Raw genomic sequence first — 16,635 nt, 5'->3', positions numbered from 1 at the left:
AATTGTGCCAGGCAAGGCAGAGGTCTCTTGAAACCCTGTGTAGCCCACAGATTTTAAGCATCACTTGAAGTATTTCTTCAGATTACACATGATGATGATAGAAAAGACAATTATATTTTCATTTACCCCACATGCTACCAACAAAGTTGAGAGGTAGCCTGAAATACTGAAGTGTTGAGTGTAGGTGCAATTCAGCACCCGCCCTTCCCTATTCCTCCCTTAAAGTATTTTGAGTTAAGAAAATAGGGGACGGGCTTCCCTGGTGGCGCAGTGGTTGAGAGTCTGCCTGCCGATGCAGGGGGTGCGGGTTCGTGCCCAGGTCCGGGAAGGTCCCACATCCCACATGCCGCAGAGCGGCTGGGCCCGTGAGCCATGGCCGCTGAGCCTGTGCGTCCGGAGCCTGTGCTCCGCAACGGGAGAGGCCACAACAGTGAGAGGCCCGCGTACCGCAAAAAAAAAACAGGGGAAAGAGAGGTTGAGGATTAATTCATTGCTGCCCCAGGGGAAGGGAAGAACACTCTTCCAAAGGAGCTAGAAGGGCAGAATTAGACTTTTGTTCTAGAGAGTGACTAACAAACAGGGTCAGAACAGAATAAACAGGAAAGAGCTGCCTTATCCAGGCAAAGAGCACCTACAGCACTGTTCTCCCCATCTGCCTTAGCAAAACAAAAGCGGTATTTACACAGAACGACAGCCTGCAATGTCAAAATGCGTATCAAATAGGATGGTCAAAAAGACACCACAGGGCTTCCCTTGTGGCGCAGTGGTTGAGAGTCCGCCTGCCGATGCAGGGGACGTGGGTTCGTGCCCCGGTCCGGGAGGATCCCACATGCCGCGGAGCGGCTGGGCCCCTGAGCCGTGGCCGCTGGGCCTGCACGTCCGGAGCCTGTGCTCTGCAACGGGAGAGGCCACAGCAGTGAGAGGCCCGAGTACCACACACACACACAAAAAAAAGACACCACATGTACAGCTCATTTCCTTTAGTACCTTTCTCATCACCCCCAGTGATTTCCAGGTATGGAGGAGGGATGTAGTTTGGGGGAAAAAAAACCCTCCCTGATTGGGGGGTAGGGGAGCAGGGGAGAGGGATGCTGAGTGGATTCACTGGGTGCTTATGTGTCAAGAACTCGGAGTAGAGGTCTAACTGGAATCTGAGCTTTCTAGAAGTCAGAACCAAAGAAAATATGTGAGGATGTCATTGTTCCTTGTCATCCCTCGGTATCCTCAGGGGTTAGTTCCAGGACCCACTCGGATCCCAATATCCGTGGATGCTCAAGTCCCTTCCCGGTGTTTATGGTAAGAGCAATGATCTTTTGCAACCTTCCACCTGAAAATAGAATCAAAAGAGGCATTTCTAAAAATTGAAATTAGACAATCCTTCTTTTAAAATATGAGTCAACCTGTTAGGAGAAAGAGGGGTACTCTCCCAACATGAAACACAAAAACCTACATTTTATGTTGTGTCGTAGTGAGCACTAAATTTAATCAACTAAATTTTATTTCTCTTAAGTATACCAAATCTGGTGGCAAGTAAACTGATATTTTTTTCTTTCTTTTCACAATATTTCAGATTTTGAATATTTGAACTTTCCATCAGAATAATGTCAAATGACAACACAAAATCAGAACATTCATCAGAAAAATGATCCACAACAGGTCTCTGATAGAACATTTTTCATTGACGTTTCTAATCAGAGCTTGCTTACCATTCCAGCGGAGATTTTAGGCTTACGAGAATTAGAGGAAGTGCATCTGGAAAACAACCAGATTGCAGAAATCCCCAAGGATATTCAGCATTTAAGGAATGTCAGGATCCTCTACCTGAACAAGAACAAGCTGAAGAATCTGTGCCCCGAGCTGGGGAAGCTGAGCAACCTGGAGGGCCTGGACCTGAGCGACAACCCGCTCCTGGCCTCGTCCCTTCGGGTCCTCAGCAGCATCCGCAAGTTGCGTGAGCTCCGCCTCTACCGCACGGACCTGGCGGAGATCCCCCTCTTCGTCTGTAAACACCTTCACCACCTCGAGCTGCTCGGACTGGCGGGAAACCAGCTGAAATCTCTGCCTAAGGAAATGGTGAACCAGACCAAACTGAGGGAGATCCACCTGAAGCAAAACCAATTTGAAGTTTTCCCTCTGGAGCTGTGTGGTCTCTTCAACCTGGAGATCATCGACCTGGATGAGAACAAGCTAAGTGTCATCCCAGAAGAGATTGGGAACCTGACGAAGCTGAAGAAGTTCTACGTGGCCTACAACAGCCTGCCTGTTCTCCCGGAGTCGCTGTGCCAGTGCTCCAAGCTGTCGGTGCTGGATTTATCCCGCAATCGCCTCCACTCCATCCCGCACACCCTGGCCAAGCTCTCGCAGGTGACGGAGATTGGGCTGAGCGGGAACCCCCTGGAGAAGGTGCCGCCCCTCCTTTGCAGGTGGACCTCGCTGCACCTGCTCTACCTGCACAACACCGGCCTGCGGGTGCTGCGCCGCCCCTTCCGACGCCTGGTTAACCTGCGCTTCCTCGATCTCAGCCAGAACTATCTGGAACGCTGTCCGTTGCAGATCTGTGAGCTGCAGAACCTGGTAATCCTGGCGCTGGATGATAATAAAATATGCCAGGTACCGATCCCCTTCCTGGCTGTCACTATGCTGCCACCAAGGGCCCTTCCGGCCCTAAGTTGGTGTAGTTCTGTTCTAAACATCAGGAAATTCGAACTGAGTTTATGAGTGAAAATCCGGGGTTAACAGGTATATCCAACAGGGTCACCATTTATGTTACTTTTCCCCCCTGAATAGCAATAGTGATCATAAATGGTAGCTGATGTTTACTTACAATATGTATATGTGCCAGTCACTGGGCTAAATGTTTTACATGTATTGATATTATCCCATTTAATCCTCACAATAACTTTTCGACGTGGGTGATATTATCCTCAATGATCTATGAGGAAAATGAGGCATGGGGAGCTTAACTAACTTGTCAAGGCCACACACCTGTACATGAGAGAGTCAGGATGCCAACACACAGCACTGGGCTGCAGGGTTCATGTTCTTAACAAGACCACCTCCTAACGGGGTTTCCTGAAACAGCAGAGTTCTCTGACACATACAACCTTAGGCTTTAATGTTCCATTCACTGGAAACTGCAAAATCAGTTTGTCCCTAGAGAAACTCTCCCACAGGTGTGCAGGGTGGTGTGTTCAAAAACGTTCGTGATAACATTGTTGATAATCATGACATACGGGAGATAATCTAAATGTCAGTTGGTAGAGGAATTCGCAAGTAAATTGCGGTATATTTGTAAAATGGAATACTACACAATAATTTAAGTGAACTGGAGTTATACGTGTCAATGTGGATAGATCTCAAAATTGCGATGTTTATTAAAAAGTAAAACACCTAATGGCAGAATATTATATCACATATAAATCTTTAATCACACAAAACTACATACACACAACACACAACACATTTTATGGATTTTTTATATGTAATAAAAGTATAAAAATATGTACTGGGAAAAAAAACTCACAAAATTCCTAATAATGGCTGCCTCTTGGAAGAGGGAGGAAGTCAAGGAAATGAGGATGGGATCATAAGAACTCAGTTTTAATTGCAGTATTTCATTTGGTTCATTAACGAAAGGTTTGGATGGTGGGTACAGATGCTTTTTTTTATTTTATGTTTTTATTGAAGTATAGTTGATTTACAATGTTGTGTTAGTTTCAGGTGTACAGCAAAGTGATTCAGTTGTGTATATATATGTTTCTTTTGCAGATTCTTTTCCATTATAGGTTATTACAAGATATTGAATATATCTTTTTTTTCATATTTGGAAATTTAAAAGGACAGAGTTCTGTTAAAAGCAAATGACAACTGTAGAGAGAGAGAAAGGGAGGTTTGGAAATCAACGACAGTAACCAAATATTAGGTCTGTTTTTCCTAGCCGTGAACACCACTCTCATGTACTTCATACATTATAAAAGTCCTAGCCTTAAAGTTGTTTTTTGTTCTTTTTTAATCCTTTACTCAACTTTCAATTTCCAGAACTTTGGGGTTTTTTCTTTTTTTTTTTTTCCTAATTGCTAGAGAGTTTCAAAACTGCCTTTCAGGAAGTAAATATTTTGATGATGACTTTAAGATTTAGGAAGAGAATCTAGGACTTAATCTCTACTTAGGTAGCAGCCCACCCTGGAGGATTTTAAAGGTTCTATGAGAAGCCCTCTGCCCATCTCCCAATTCTTTTGCAGCTCATGTAAGAAATTCCTTTTATAGTGAACAAAGTCTGTCATTCCACAGTTGGGAGTGAAAGTCTCAAAATATAAAGTGCCCTTGGGAAGTTCACTTAAATCCTATTGAGTCATGAGTGATACCTAACCCTTTCCTGTGAGACATTTTAAGAAATCAGGGTGGAGGAGGGAATCACACACAGATGGCTCCTTAACAAAGATTAGCCTCACCCAATACCAAGTTTTACTGCAAGTCAAACTGCACCGAAATGTGAACACATTCAATGTTATTATGTTGAACATGAAGATCTCCATGTACCAGGGCTTATTATTCTTCAGTTCTTATGATGGTATTTCTGCGGCTTTTGTCTTCCTTTTTCAATTTCCTATTATGCCTCCAGCAACCTCCCAATGCATTTCTCTCCATAATGACACATTGCCTTTAAGCCAACGCCTAATCTCTCACACCCCAAAATTTACCTCATGGGCTTCTGGCGCTAGAAGCCTGGCCAGTAGCTTTTTCTTGCCTAGATGGAGGCAAAAATAGCTAACTTTCAGTGTGTATCTAGATGGATTTTATTTGTATGGTACATTTCTATTGTTGACTGAAAAAAGACGGACAACCTAAAAGTAGAGAATTATGTTTTATTTGGTGGACAAAACTGAGGACTTGAGCGGGGGACGCAGCCTCTCAGATAGCTCAGAGGGACAGCTCCACAGAGGGAAGGGTGGAGCCGGGATATATAGGACTTTTTGCAACAAAGACTAGGTAGTCGGAACTTCAAAAGGTTACTGTTAATTAAAGAAAGCCAAATTCTCAAGTTAAGGAATTTAGCGCTTTTCTATGTACGGGAAGATGCAACAGTCTGGGCTCATGGAAATCATTCCTTTGATGTGCGCCTCAGCTCTCTAGGGCCAGTATCCTGTGCCTTCCCATTCTGAGTCTCCTCAGGGTGCACTGTGGAGGGTTACTGCAGTGGCTGAGGGCTTGGGAGTGGGCAGCCCATTTGTCTCCATCCTGAGTTCCCTCAGGGCTCACTGTCAGGGGGCTGCAACATCTTTTGTTTACTGATTTGGCTGGTAACATTTTTCATTCACGCTATTAAGGGGGAAAATTCAACCTCAGAATGGCTACAGCTCAATTATAGTGTCAGCAATAATTGTTCTCATTTGATGCTCTGCAGGTTTTCTGTACATCCAAATTTACTTACACTATACTTTGATATGACTATGATGGGATTCATTATTAGATCTTAAATATCCTGGGGGAAAAAATCTTTAAAATTCAGTGGGCTTTTGAAAAAGAAAAGCTAAACCTATGAACGAAGTAAACAGCAATAAGAGTGAAATGACTAGGTTATAATGAAGTGGTTAGATTGAAAACTCTTTCCCCATTATTTTGGACCGCATTGAATGCAGATGCTTCCCACTGAAGGGATCTAAGGGCCTAATGAAGAATTTTGAAATAGCCAAGAAGGAAAGCTTATTCATCAGTGTCTCTGGAGGTTGACTTGTTCTGAGTTTTCTTTTTTTAATGTTAATAAATAAGTAAAACTGTAAACAGTTTATAACTTTTTAAGAAAATGAACCCTCACACTACACAATAAAGAGAAAAATGGCTTATGGCAGATTCCAAGTGTATGAGACTTTTGCCTGTAGGTCAAAAGAAAGCCCACTATAGAGATATCTATTCACTAATTATTTACCTATTCCACCCATCTAGAGAGAGATTGGGCTAAGCCAAACTCTATCAACCATTCTCATGAAAAGTAGAGTGACAGATTAGGGAATGGGTGGGGGGAAAGCCCAAAGGCTGAAGCAGGGACCTGTGAGGAAGGATTTCCCAGGGAACTATATTTCAAAATGAGTTAAGAAGCTATTAAGACACAGAGTTGGGCCATTTTTCCTACAAGAAAATAGGTATTTCTGTAACATAATCAATAGGGTGATAGTGTCACATATTTTAAGAATGAAATTTTTCCATGTGGTTCTAGAGGGCCAGAAAGAGGCCAAAAGGTTGATGTATTAGTGACACAGATCTTGGCTTGACAGGAGAAGGAAATTTGATAAGTAGTGGTCTTCATCCAATAAGCTTTTCATCCCAGGAGGTGGTGTTTAAATATGGGCTGGATGGCTAGCTATGGAACATACTCAACCACCATATTAGAGGGTTAGAATAGAGAGACCTTTTTAAGGCCTTGCAACTCTGATGTTCTGGGAGTGGGAATCTGTGAAATGCCTGCCTAATACCAGGACAGATAGCCTTGGGATTCACTGGAGGGCAGAAGATATAATTGTAATTCATTGTTTCCTCCCAACTGAGATTTTAACTAAAGTTTCAGAATTGCTGAGCTAAACCCTTTAAGGGTGAGAGGTCATGTCACTAAATTGATCAGTTCCAATAACAGAATTAATTATGAATATTATAGTTGCAATATTACACTAATAAGCTTAGTACTCTTTCTTTCAGTAGTGTCAAGCATTTGATACACTACAGCTTAAAAATTTGCAATAAAGTAGGTTAAAAATTGCTCTAATTTTATCCAGTGCATAAAAGTAAAGAGCAGAGAGGCTGGGGGAAAGGTAGAACTCCAGACTTTAGATCTATGAGTATAAATACTATATATGCAAACATATGGCCTAACTTTTCATCAGTAGGAGATGCTAAATTGCTCTACTTATTTTTTAAACATTCTGCCTCAAAACTAAAAGCCCAATTTATTTTCTTACTGTTAAAAATAATCTTGACCTGAAACTTATCTTTTTGGAATACTTCCAGTTACCTTCAGACTTTGGTTTACTTTCAAAACTGAAGATTCTTGGACTAACTGGAAATCAGTTTTCTTCCTTTCCAGAAGAAATCCTTTCTTTAGAGTCTTTAGAGAAATTATACATTGGCCAAGATCAGGGAGCCAAGCTTACCCATATTCCAGAATGCATTAGGAAACTACAGGTAAGCCTCCCCAAACGAGCAGGCAAAGAATTATATGCCCTGATTCCTTAAATTGGCTGATATTGAGAAGACATGGTGTTGTTCTCACAGGCTGCATGTGGAATCATCCATACAAGATTCCTAGCTCCCAGCAAGCAGTCACTGTTACACTTTGAGGCTTCCACTGTCTTCCTGAACAGCCCCGGGATCCCTACTCCAAGAATATTTTATTGTAATTGCTCTTGGATTATGTCAAGCCATACTTGTTTCACTGTGTGGTTTGGCATGTTTTATTTGCAGAAACTGAGCCATACCACTTTCCAATTAATTTCCACTTTTAAAAAATATTCCCTGAAAATTATACTATTTTGAAGTTAAGGTATCATACAGATGACATGGCTGGGAGTCTGCATTTTGGATGGGACAGTCTGATTTCCCTCCCTGCATGGTGGAAGGCATATCATGGTGTACTTAACAATTGCACCAGGTTCATGCTGAAGATGGGTCCACAGCACTATGCTAAATCCTAGCAAAGCAACAAGATGACATCATTCAAAGTAGGCATACCAGTGTGTCTTTATATATGCGACCTTTAAAGATTTTTTTTTATGTTCTTGGTGCTACACTTTAATAATGATAAAGTAGGTGTAAGCCCCTACATAACTCCCAGTCATGGAACTGAGCAATGGCATGTACAGAACAGGTACTTCTCACCTATTCCTAATTCTCTATTCCTTTGCCCTGTGTTCATAGAGCTCCTTTCATCAACTTGCTCCTTGTACATGTCACGCCACACTCTCCAAAATCTTAGGGTGAAATGCAAACATTAAAATCTTGCCCAGTGAATCTGAAAATAGTTAACCTATTCTCTGTACATTTTGGCTACATCCATTTGGGCAATGTTGGATTGATGTTTGTGACAACTGCAGTTCTGTAGCAACTGCCACAGAGAATTAGCTGTTGAATGGGAGCAAATGATATTTGTAGTTAAATGATCCAAACTCTTTTTCCATAAAGTTCTTGTGAAACAAATAAACACTAGATTCCCATGTTCTCTTTTCCCTGCATACATGAGAACTGCAACTGATGGCTTAACTCAAAAATAATTGTAGTTTTTGATGATGATTCTTTAAATGTGTTTTTCCCTTTATCCCAATGCATAATATCCCCATTGAAAGAACATGGAGGGACTTCCCTGGTGGTCCAGTGGGTAAGACTCTGCACTCCCAGTGCAGGGAGCCCAGGTTTGATCCCTGGTCGGGGAACTAGATCCTGCATGTATGCTGAAAGTAGGAGTCCACATGCAGCAACTAAGACCCAGGACAGCCTAAGTAAATAAATATTAAAAGAAAAAAAAGAAAGAACATGGGAACTCACAGGTGATTCTAGTTACCATAATTCTTTTATCAATGTAAGGATCATTATGGTATACTCTCATGTTATTTCAGAGTCTTAAAGAGCTGTATATAGAGAACAATTATCTCGAGTACCTGCCTGTATCCTTGGGATCAATGGCCAACTTGGAAATTCTTGATTGTCGCTGCAATCTGATTAAGCAACTTCCAGATGCCATTTGCCAAGCACAAGGTGAGGAATCTTTGTAGATCCACAGCCCAGTGGAGTTTGAGGCTAGCATTTCCTGGGATTGAAGGCTTCCTTGCCCTACTAAAGATCAATCTCAGTGATGAGAGCTTAGACCTACCCCATCATCTCCTTGCAGAGCTTCCTAGTAGTGTGGGGAAGGCCAGGTGCCAGGTTAGTACAGCTAAGAGCCTCACAAAGGCAATTAGATTGTTTATTAAGAATTGAAAAGAAAATAGCAACTGCTAAGAAAGTTATCATTCATCCATATAGTCATTATGCCATGAACAAGAATTTACTGAATACCTACTATCTGCCAGAATTTGGAGTTGGGGGTCCTGTATTAAATTTGCATTAGGTCAATAAGTCACTTGAATAAAAAGGAAAAGGATTGACCCAGAGTAATGAAATTAGCAAGGGGGGACTTTTGGAGCTACATGATTGACATGAAAAATCATACATGATTCATATTTGAACATGCAAACATTTTCCACTAGGCTAAACCACTATTTGTAAATCCATTCATTCACTGAACAAGCTTTTGCTGAGATCCTACTGGAACGAAATAAGAACTTTTTTTTTGCCATAATGTGCTGAATCTTCAGGTTTACAGATGTGTTTTCAAGCTATGACTTATTCTTTAATGAAAGGAGGATGAAGGAATATGAGTGGAAGCTGTTGCCTACCCATATACCCATAGGACATAATTCAAAGATTAGCGGCAGGGGTGGGTATGAGGTACTCTTTAGCCATGCTCCTGACCATGCATTTTTATCCTCTCTTTGATCCCCGGAGGAATGGAACGTTCTCAACATTTTTTAGTATGTACTATTTTCCTGTCTCTAACACTGATTTACACTGGCTCCAACAACTTTGAGTTGTTATAAAAAAGAGAACTTGGTTTGCCTCATTAAATGTGCCATCTTTTGTTAGGTGGCATAGGAGGAAACAAACATTTCAAAGTGATTGGACTAAAGAATGCATGCTCGGGCTTCCCTGGTGGCGCAGTGGTTGGGAGTCTGCCTGCAGATGCAGGGGACACGGGTTCGTGCCCTGGTCCGGGAAGATCCCACATGCCGCGGAGCGGCTGGGCCCGTGAGCCATGGCCGCTGAGCCTGCACGTCCGGAGCCTGTGCTCCTCAACGGGAGAGACCACAGCAGTGAGAGGCCCGCATACCGCGAAAAAAAAAAAAAAAAAAAAAAAGAATGCATGCTTTAATTTTGCTTGTTTTTAAGACAAATTCATTATTAAAAAAAAATCATTTCAGCTTTGAAAGAATTACGGCTCGAGGACAACTTGATCACCCATCTTCCAGAGAATTTGGATAGTCTAGTGAATCTAAAAGTTCTGACACTGATGGGCAATCCCATGGAAGAACCCCCAATGATAGTGTGTACTGAAGGCGCTGAGGCTGTATGGGCGTACCTTAAAGAAAGAAGAAATATGAAGACAATGGCAACAAAGGTAAAATCAGCAAAAATTTTGTATAACATATTCACAGTTGCTTGGAGTGGGATTAGTGTTAAACTATAGATTTATGAGGCTGCTCTTTACACATCTCTACCTTGAGAATAGAGATACTTATTTACTTTTATATCCCCATGGCTAAGCGAGAGAGTTTTTAACATCATCCTAGCATTTTTTGTCTTTTCTGTTCCTTTTCTCTGTGTCAGATGAGAAGCCGACAAATAGGCAAAAGAAACCAAAACTTCAAATTCCCAAACTATCTAAAACTGTTGGACTGTTCGCTGGAGTGAAAAGCTTATGTTAACAAAGTCAGTAAGATGAGGCTGAAAAATTAGAAATGAAAGCATTTATGGATCAGACATCTAGAGACCAGAGTTCTGCTCTGCCCCTAACTTAGCATCAAAGGGCTAAGAGCCTTGTCACTCTTCTCCTTGCCCACCAAGCCCATGGAAACATAAGGATATCCCAGACAGCCCAGGAACGTGTCCACTTCAGTCAGTATTCAGTATTCTTCATTCAACTGGTCCAAACCCCCATCATCTCAAACCCAGATGACTGCATTAGCCCTCCAACTACTGTCCCTACTTCCTCACCTGCTTCCCCTGTGATACATCTTCCACTCAGCAGTCAGACCTATGCTGTTAAAACCTAGGTCAGATCTTGCCATGCCTCTGCTGAAGTGGACAACTCTCCATTTTACCTGAAATAAGAGTTAGTCTTTGGTCTGTAAGACCATTTATCAATGGCCCTCAATCATATCAGACCTAACATCCTCCCTTTCCTGGTAAATATTGTGTGATACCTCCTTTACGCTTCTGAAATTAAACTCATAGATAATATAAGCTACCACAAACATTATTTATTTATTTATTTATTTATTTTTTTTGTGGTACGCGGGCCTCTCACTGTTGTGACCTATCCCATTGAGGAGCACAGGCTCCGGACGCGTAGGCTCAGCGGCCATGGCTCATGGGCCCAGTCGCTCGGCGGCATGTGGGATCTTCCCGGACCGGGGCACGAACCCGTGTCCCCTGCATCGGCAGGCAGACTCTCAACCACTGCGCCACCAGGGAAGCCCAGTCCTACTATTTTTAATTATCTCATTTTTTGGTGTCCCAGAGCTTTTTGGAGTCCAGGGCAACCCCCCTGGCCAGATTCAGGTAGATGAGAGGCTGCCAGAGGGGCAGTTGTGAAGGGGCAGCTACAACTAGAGGATCAGCAGTTGTGTTCCTTGGCAGATACATTTCAGGGAGGGGTATGGATGGAAGTTGAAGCTCTGGAAATGAGTTGCTTCCAACCTATCTAAGCCTGCACACTCTTGGAAAGTCTTTGTGGACCAGGGTGCATATCACAAAATAGAGGTCTGTTAAATCTTAACACACAAAAAGCCTCATAAATTTCCAGAATCCCCCTCCTAGGCAATACTGTTCCCCTGGAAAATCACCACCTTAACTGATGTGCTGCTTCCACTCTGCATCTCATCCTTCCCATTTTCACTTTACTTCAGTCACAAATGGGGTCCTTGGTGTTTTTTCAAGGCCCATGTGTGCTCCTGCTTCAGGGCCTTAACACTGGCTCCTGCCTCTGCCCAGAAGTGCTTTCCCCAGATGTGGACAAGACCGGCCCTCACTTAGTTCAGCCTCTGCTCAAATATCCACGTATCTGCCCTTCATCCACCTTTTATAAAACAGCATACCTCCACCCACCTCATTCATTCATTCGTTCAACAAATATTTACTGAGCTGCTACTATGTACCAGGCACTGGAAATGCATTCACTGAACAAAATGGACAAATATTTCTGTCCTCATATTGCTTAAAGCCTAGTGTGACAGAAATAAGAACATGAAATATAAAACATAAAATTGTATACTAAGTTAGAAAGTGATTAATTGGTATTGGAAAAAAGCTCAAGCTAAGGGGAACTGAGGTTGCCAGAAGTAGTGTGTGTGTGAGTGTGTGTTATAGGGGTTTCAAAAAAAAATTTTTTTTGGTCCAAACATTTATTTAGGCAGGAGAAACTGGCAGATTTCAGACTACTGTTCCATCCTACTGCACTACTAAAGTAGCCACTTACTATATTTAATCTCTGTTCTTTCATCTGATCTTACTTCAGTTAGCTTTTTTTTTTAATTTTTATTTTATATTGGAGCATAGTTGATTAACGATGTTGTGTTAGTTTCAGGTCTACAACAAAGTGATTCAGTTATACATATACATGTATCTGTTCTTTTTCAAATTCTTTTCCCATTTAGGTTATTACAGAATACTGAGCAGAGTTCCCTGTGCTATACAGTAGGTCCTTGTTGATTATCCATTTTAAATATAGTAGTGTGTACATGTCAATCCCAAGCTCCCAATCTATCCCTCCCCTGCCACCCTTCCCCCCGTTAACCATAAATTTTTTTAAAGGATTATTTTTATAAATTTATTTATTTTTGGCTGTTGGGTCCCTGTTTCTGTGCGAGGGCTTTCTCTAGTTGCGGCGAACAGGGGCCACTCTTCATCGCGGTGCGCGGGCCTCTCACTATCGCGGCCTCTCTTGTTGCGGAGCACAGGCTCCAGATGCACAGGCTCAGTAGTTGTGGCTCACGGGCCCAGTTGCTCTGCGGCACGTGGGATCTTCCCAGACCAGGGCTCGAACCCGTGTCCCCTGCATTGGCAGGCAGATTCTCAACCACTGCACCACCAGGGAAGCCCCATAAATTTGTTTTCTAAGTCTGTGAGTCTCTTTCTGTTTTGTAAATAAGTTCATTTGTATCTTTTTTTTTTTTTTTTTTTTTTTTAGATTTGTAGGGGTTTCAATTTAATAAGATGGTCAGGGTAGGCCTCATTGGGAAAATGACTGTCTTAGCTCAGGCAACCATTACAATATATCATAGCTTGGGTGGCTTGAACAACAGAAACTTATTTTCTCACAGTTCTGGAGGCTAGAAGTCCGGGATGGTCCATGGTGCCAGCATGGTCAGTTTCTGGTGAGAGCTCCCTTCCTGCCTTGCAGATGGCTGCCTTCTCACCATATCCTCACATGACAGAGAAAGAGCAAGCTTTCTGATGTCTCTTCCTATAAGAGCAATGATTCCATCATGAGAGCCTCACCCTCATGACCTTATCTAACCTCATTTCCTTCTAAGGCCCAATCTCCAAATACCACCACATTGGGCATTAAGGCTTTTCAACATACGAATTGCGGGAGCAGGGGACACAATTCAGTCCATAGCAATGACAATTGAGCAAATTCTTGAAGAAGTGGAGGGGTGAACCATCCGAATATTAGGAAGAGTGTTCCAGGCAGAGGAAGCAGTAAAGGCAAAGGCCCTGAGCTGGAGCAGTACCTGTGTGTGTCTGAGCAGTGAGGAGGCCTGCATTGCTGGAGCAAGTGAGCAAGGGGGAGAGAGTTAAGAGATCAGGAGGGAGGGGCAGATCGGATAGGGCTTTGTAAGCCATTGCAAGGCTCTGAGTTTTGGGGGGGGGGTTGTTTGTTTGTTTGTTTTTGTTTAAGATGTGGATTTATTTAGAGAGATACACATTCCATAGACAGAATGCCATCCATCTCAAAAGGTGAAAATGACCTTGGGAGAAACACACTCCACAGACAGAGTGTGGGCCATCTCAGAAGGTGAGAGGCCAGGACTTGAGTTTTTATTCTGAGAGAAACGGGGAGCCACTGGCAGGTTCGAAGAGTCTACTAGAGAAGAGGTTTCCTGAGTAGGTGCGAAGGAATAGGATCTCAAGAACAAGTAAGGGCTGCCTGTAGGTAGGAGCTCGGGTAGTCCAGGAACGAGAGGAAGGCAGGGTACAGGCATACCCATTCCCCTTGCTGTGCACTGTCACCTCTGCCATCTGGCAAATTATACAGTCATGTGTTTATTGTTTATTGTCTATTCCCCTCACTGGGATGTGAGTTCCACAGAGTCAGTGACATTGGTATTTAACTGCTGTTTCCCAAATGTCTAGAACTGTGCCTGGCACGTAAAGCCACCAAATACTTGAAAAATGCTTTGCCTGGATGATTGGCCAATTGAGAAAGAGAGAAAATAAGGTTCAGAGTTCTAGTGACATTCCATTCTCCACATCTTGAAAACTACATACCAGAACAAAGAGCTGTAACCATCCCCAGTCCATTGTGATACGAGCTGATGCTGTTCTTGTTTTCAGGTTCAGGCATGGTGGCGTGGAATAATGGTACGCAAAGGATTTGGGAAATTTGAAGGCCTGATAAAATTGCAGAAGAAGGGAAGGAATTCTCCAAAAGATAAGAAAGGAAAGAAGCATGTAAAAGGAAAATCTGTAAAGAAAAATAAGAAATAATTCTATAAATGTATGAATTGAGGTAATAAACCCTGATGGATTAAGAAGGCAAAATCTCTAGGAATTAGATGCCTACCACACAAAAATTATTCACAGAGTTATGGTTATATATAAAAATATAGGTTCTTTTACTGAAATGTTGATGGATAAAAATGCTATGATGCCTGGGAGTTGCTTCAGAATAATATCAGGGAGAGGTAAATGTGGAGGATCCAAATGAAACAAGATTGGCCAAAAATTGGTAATTGTAGAAGCATGTGATAGGTACATGGAGGTTCACTGTACTGTCATGTCTACTTTTAAAACTTTTAATTATGAAATAATTCACAGGAGATTCCAAAGAAATGTACAGGGAGGTCCATGCACCCTTCACCATCCCTCAGTGTTGACATCCTACATAACTATAGTACAGTAACAAAATCAGAAAATGGACCTCACTACCAGCCACAGAGCTTATTCAGATTCCATCACTTATACATGCACTTTTGTGTGTGTGCATGTGTGTGTCTGTGTGTGTGTGAGTGTGTAGTCCAATGCAATTTTCTTACATGTAGCTTTTGTGAAGACACCACCACAATCAAGACACAGAATTGTTCTATCACCACCAATCTCCCTTGTGCTATTGCTTTTATTCACACCTACCACCTACCCCTCTTCCAACCCCTAACCTGTAATTTTGTTATTTCAAGAAGATCATGTAAATGGAATCACATAGTATGTAACATTTGGGGACTGGTCTTTTTATTCTGTATAATTCACTTCCAGTCCATACAAGTAGTGCGTGTATCAATAGTTCGTTCCTTTCTGGTTGCTGAGTAGTATTGCATAGTTTGTTTCACCATTCACCCTTTGAAGGGTGTTGCTCTGTTTCCAGTTTTGGCTAGTATGAATAAAGCTGCTATGAACATTTGTTCATAGGGTTTTGCATGAGCACAGGTGTTCATGGAATTCATGGGAATGCCAAAAGAAGTGAAGAATCATTACCTAAAACATCCCCATTTATACCACTCAAGACCTCCTCACCCTGATGAATTTTCCTTTTTTTTTTTTTGGCCGCACTGTATGGCTTGTGGGATCTTAGTTTCCTGACCAAGGATTGGACCCAGGCCAACAGCAGTGAAAGCAGAGAGTCCTAACCACTAGACTGCCGGGGAATTCCCATGATAACTTTTTCTTTTAGAGTGGTATTGATTTTAAATTCTACATGTCTTTCAAGCAATGATTGCAATATGAATTATTAGTGTAGCAAGAAGAAAGCAAAACATAACTTGACTGGAGCATATCAGAATAGAAATGTGTGAACAGACCCCTCAGCCATGCAATGATTTCATGCTCTAGTAAGGGAAAAATTAAAAATTCCAAAAATCACTTAGAGCAGTACAGAAACCTTAATGAGTTAAGTAGGTTTTATGTGGCAAATTCCATGTCAAAGAAATGCTCAGAGGTAATATGTTAATTTGTTTATTTTAGCAACAAAATATTTTACTTTATTTTAACAAGGTATTTTTTGATACTGGGTTTTGAATTTTCGACCACTTTTAATGAAGATTTGTATGTCAGTGGCCATTATTAGTGTTCATGGTTTATATCTGAGATAAAAGCCAAGAGAACATAAAATAATAAACCACTGAAAGGAATACTTTCTGATAAAAATGTGAGTGGACCACATTAAGATACATATAATGGTAAAGAGCATGAAAATGTTCCACAGCTAGTGTCTTTCACATTAGAATTTTACACACACATGCACATACACATAAACACACACCCTTATATTTAAAATATTTAGGAAAAGAGAGGCAGAAAATTCCAGGGCAAGACAAAAGGAGATGCAGTACCAGAATCTAAGCATTTTTGTCAGGGCTTCTAAACAGTAAGTGAACTAACTATATATCAAAACAAATGAAAATCCATTGAAAAGTGTCATTCTTGTTTTATAAAATAGAGAATAAAGACATGCTCACATTAGATTATTATAGACAATATATATTTACAAAGCTCTTGTACTGTATATCCCACCAAACAGCCCAGAAACTGGTACTCCTTGATTTCCCGGGATTCACTCTTGTTCTTTTCCTCCCCCTTAGGATGGTGAGTAGCTTAGTTGAGCCTTGAGAAGTCAGC

At 41.7% G+C, this 16,635-nt stretch overlaps 1 protein-coding gene across 1 annotated transcript; it reads left to right on the top strand.

Annotated features, from left to right (window-relative positions):
* Window positions 1–1,608: 1,608 nt before the first annotated feature.
* On the top strand, window positions 1,609–14,511 carry LRRIQ4 (leucine rich repeats and IQ motif containing 4; the record flags this gene model as incomplete). The annotated part of the gene is made up of 5 exons (XM_082624321.1): window positions 1,609–2,610; window positions 7,000–7,173; window positions 8,601–8,739; window positions 10,002–10,198; window positions 14,359–14,511. 5 exons carry the CDS (start codon window positions 1,609–1,611, stop codon window positions 14,509–14,511), a joined length of 1,665 nt encoding a protein of 554 aa, XP_082480447.1.
* Between the last annotated feature and the right edge of the window lie 2,124 nt (window positions 14,512–16,635).

This window comes from Mesoplodon mirus (assembly GCF_964341445.2).
Source record: "Mesoplodon mirus genome assembly, chromosome: 6".
Classification (NCBI taxonomy): Eukaryota; Metazoa; Chordata; class Mammalia; order Artiodactyla; family Ziphiidae; genus Mesoplodon; species Mesoplodon mirus.
This window is presented reverse-complemented; position numbering and strand designations above follow the sequence as displayed.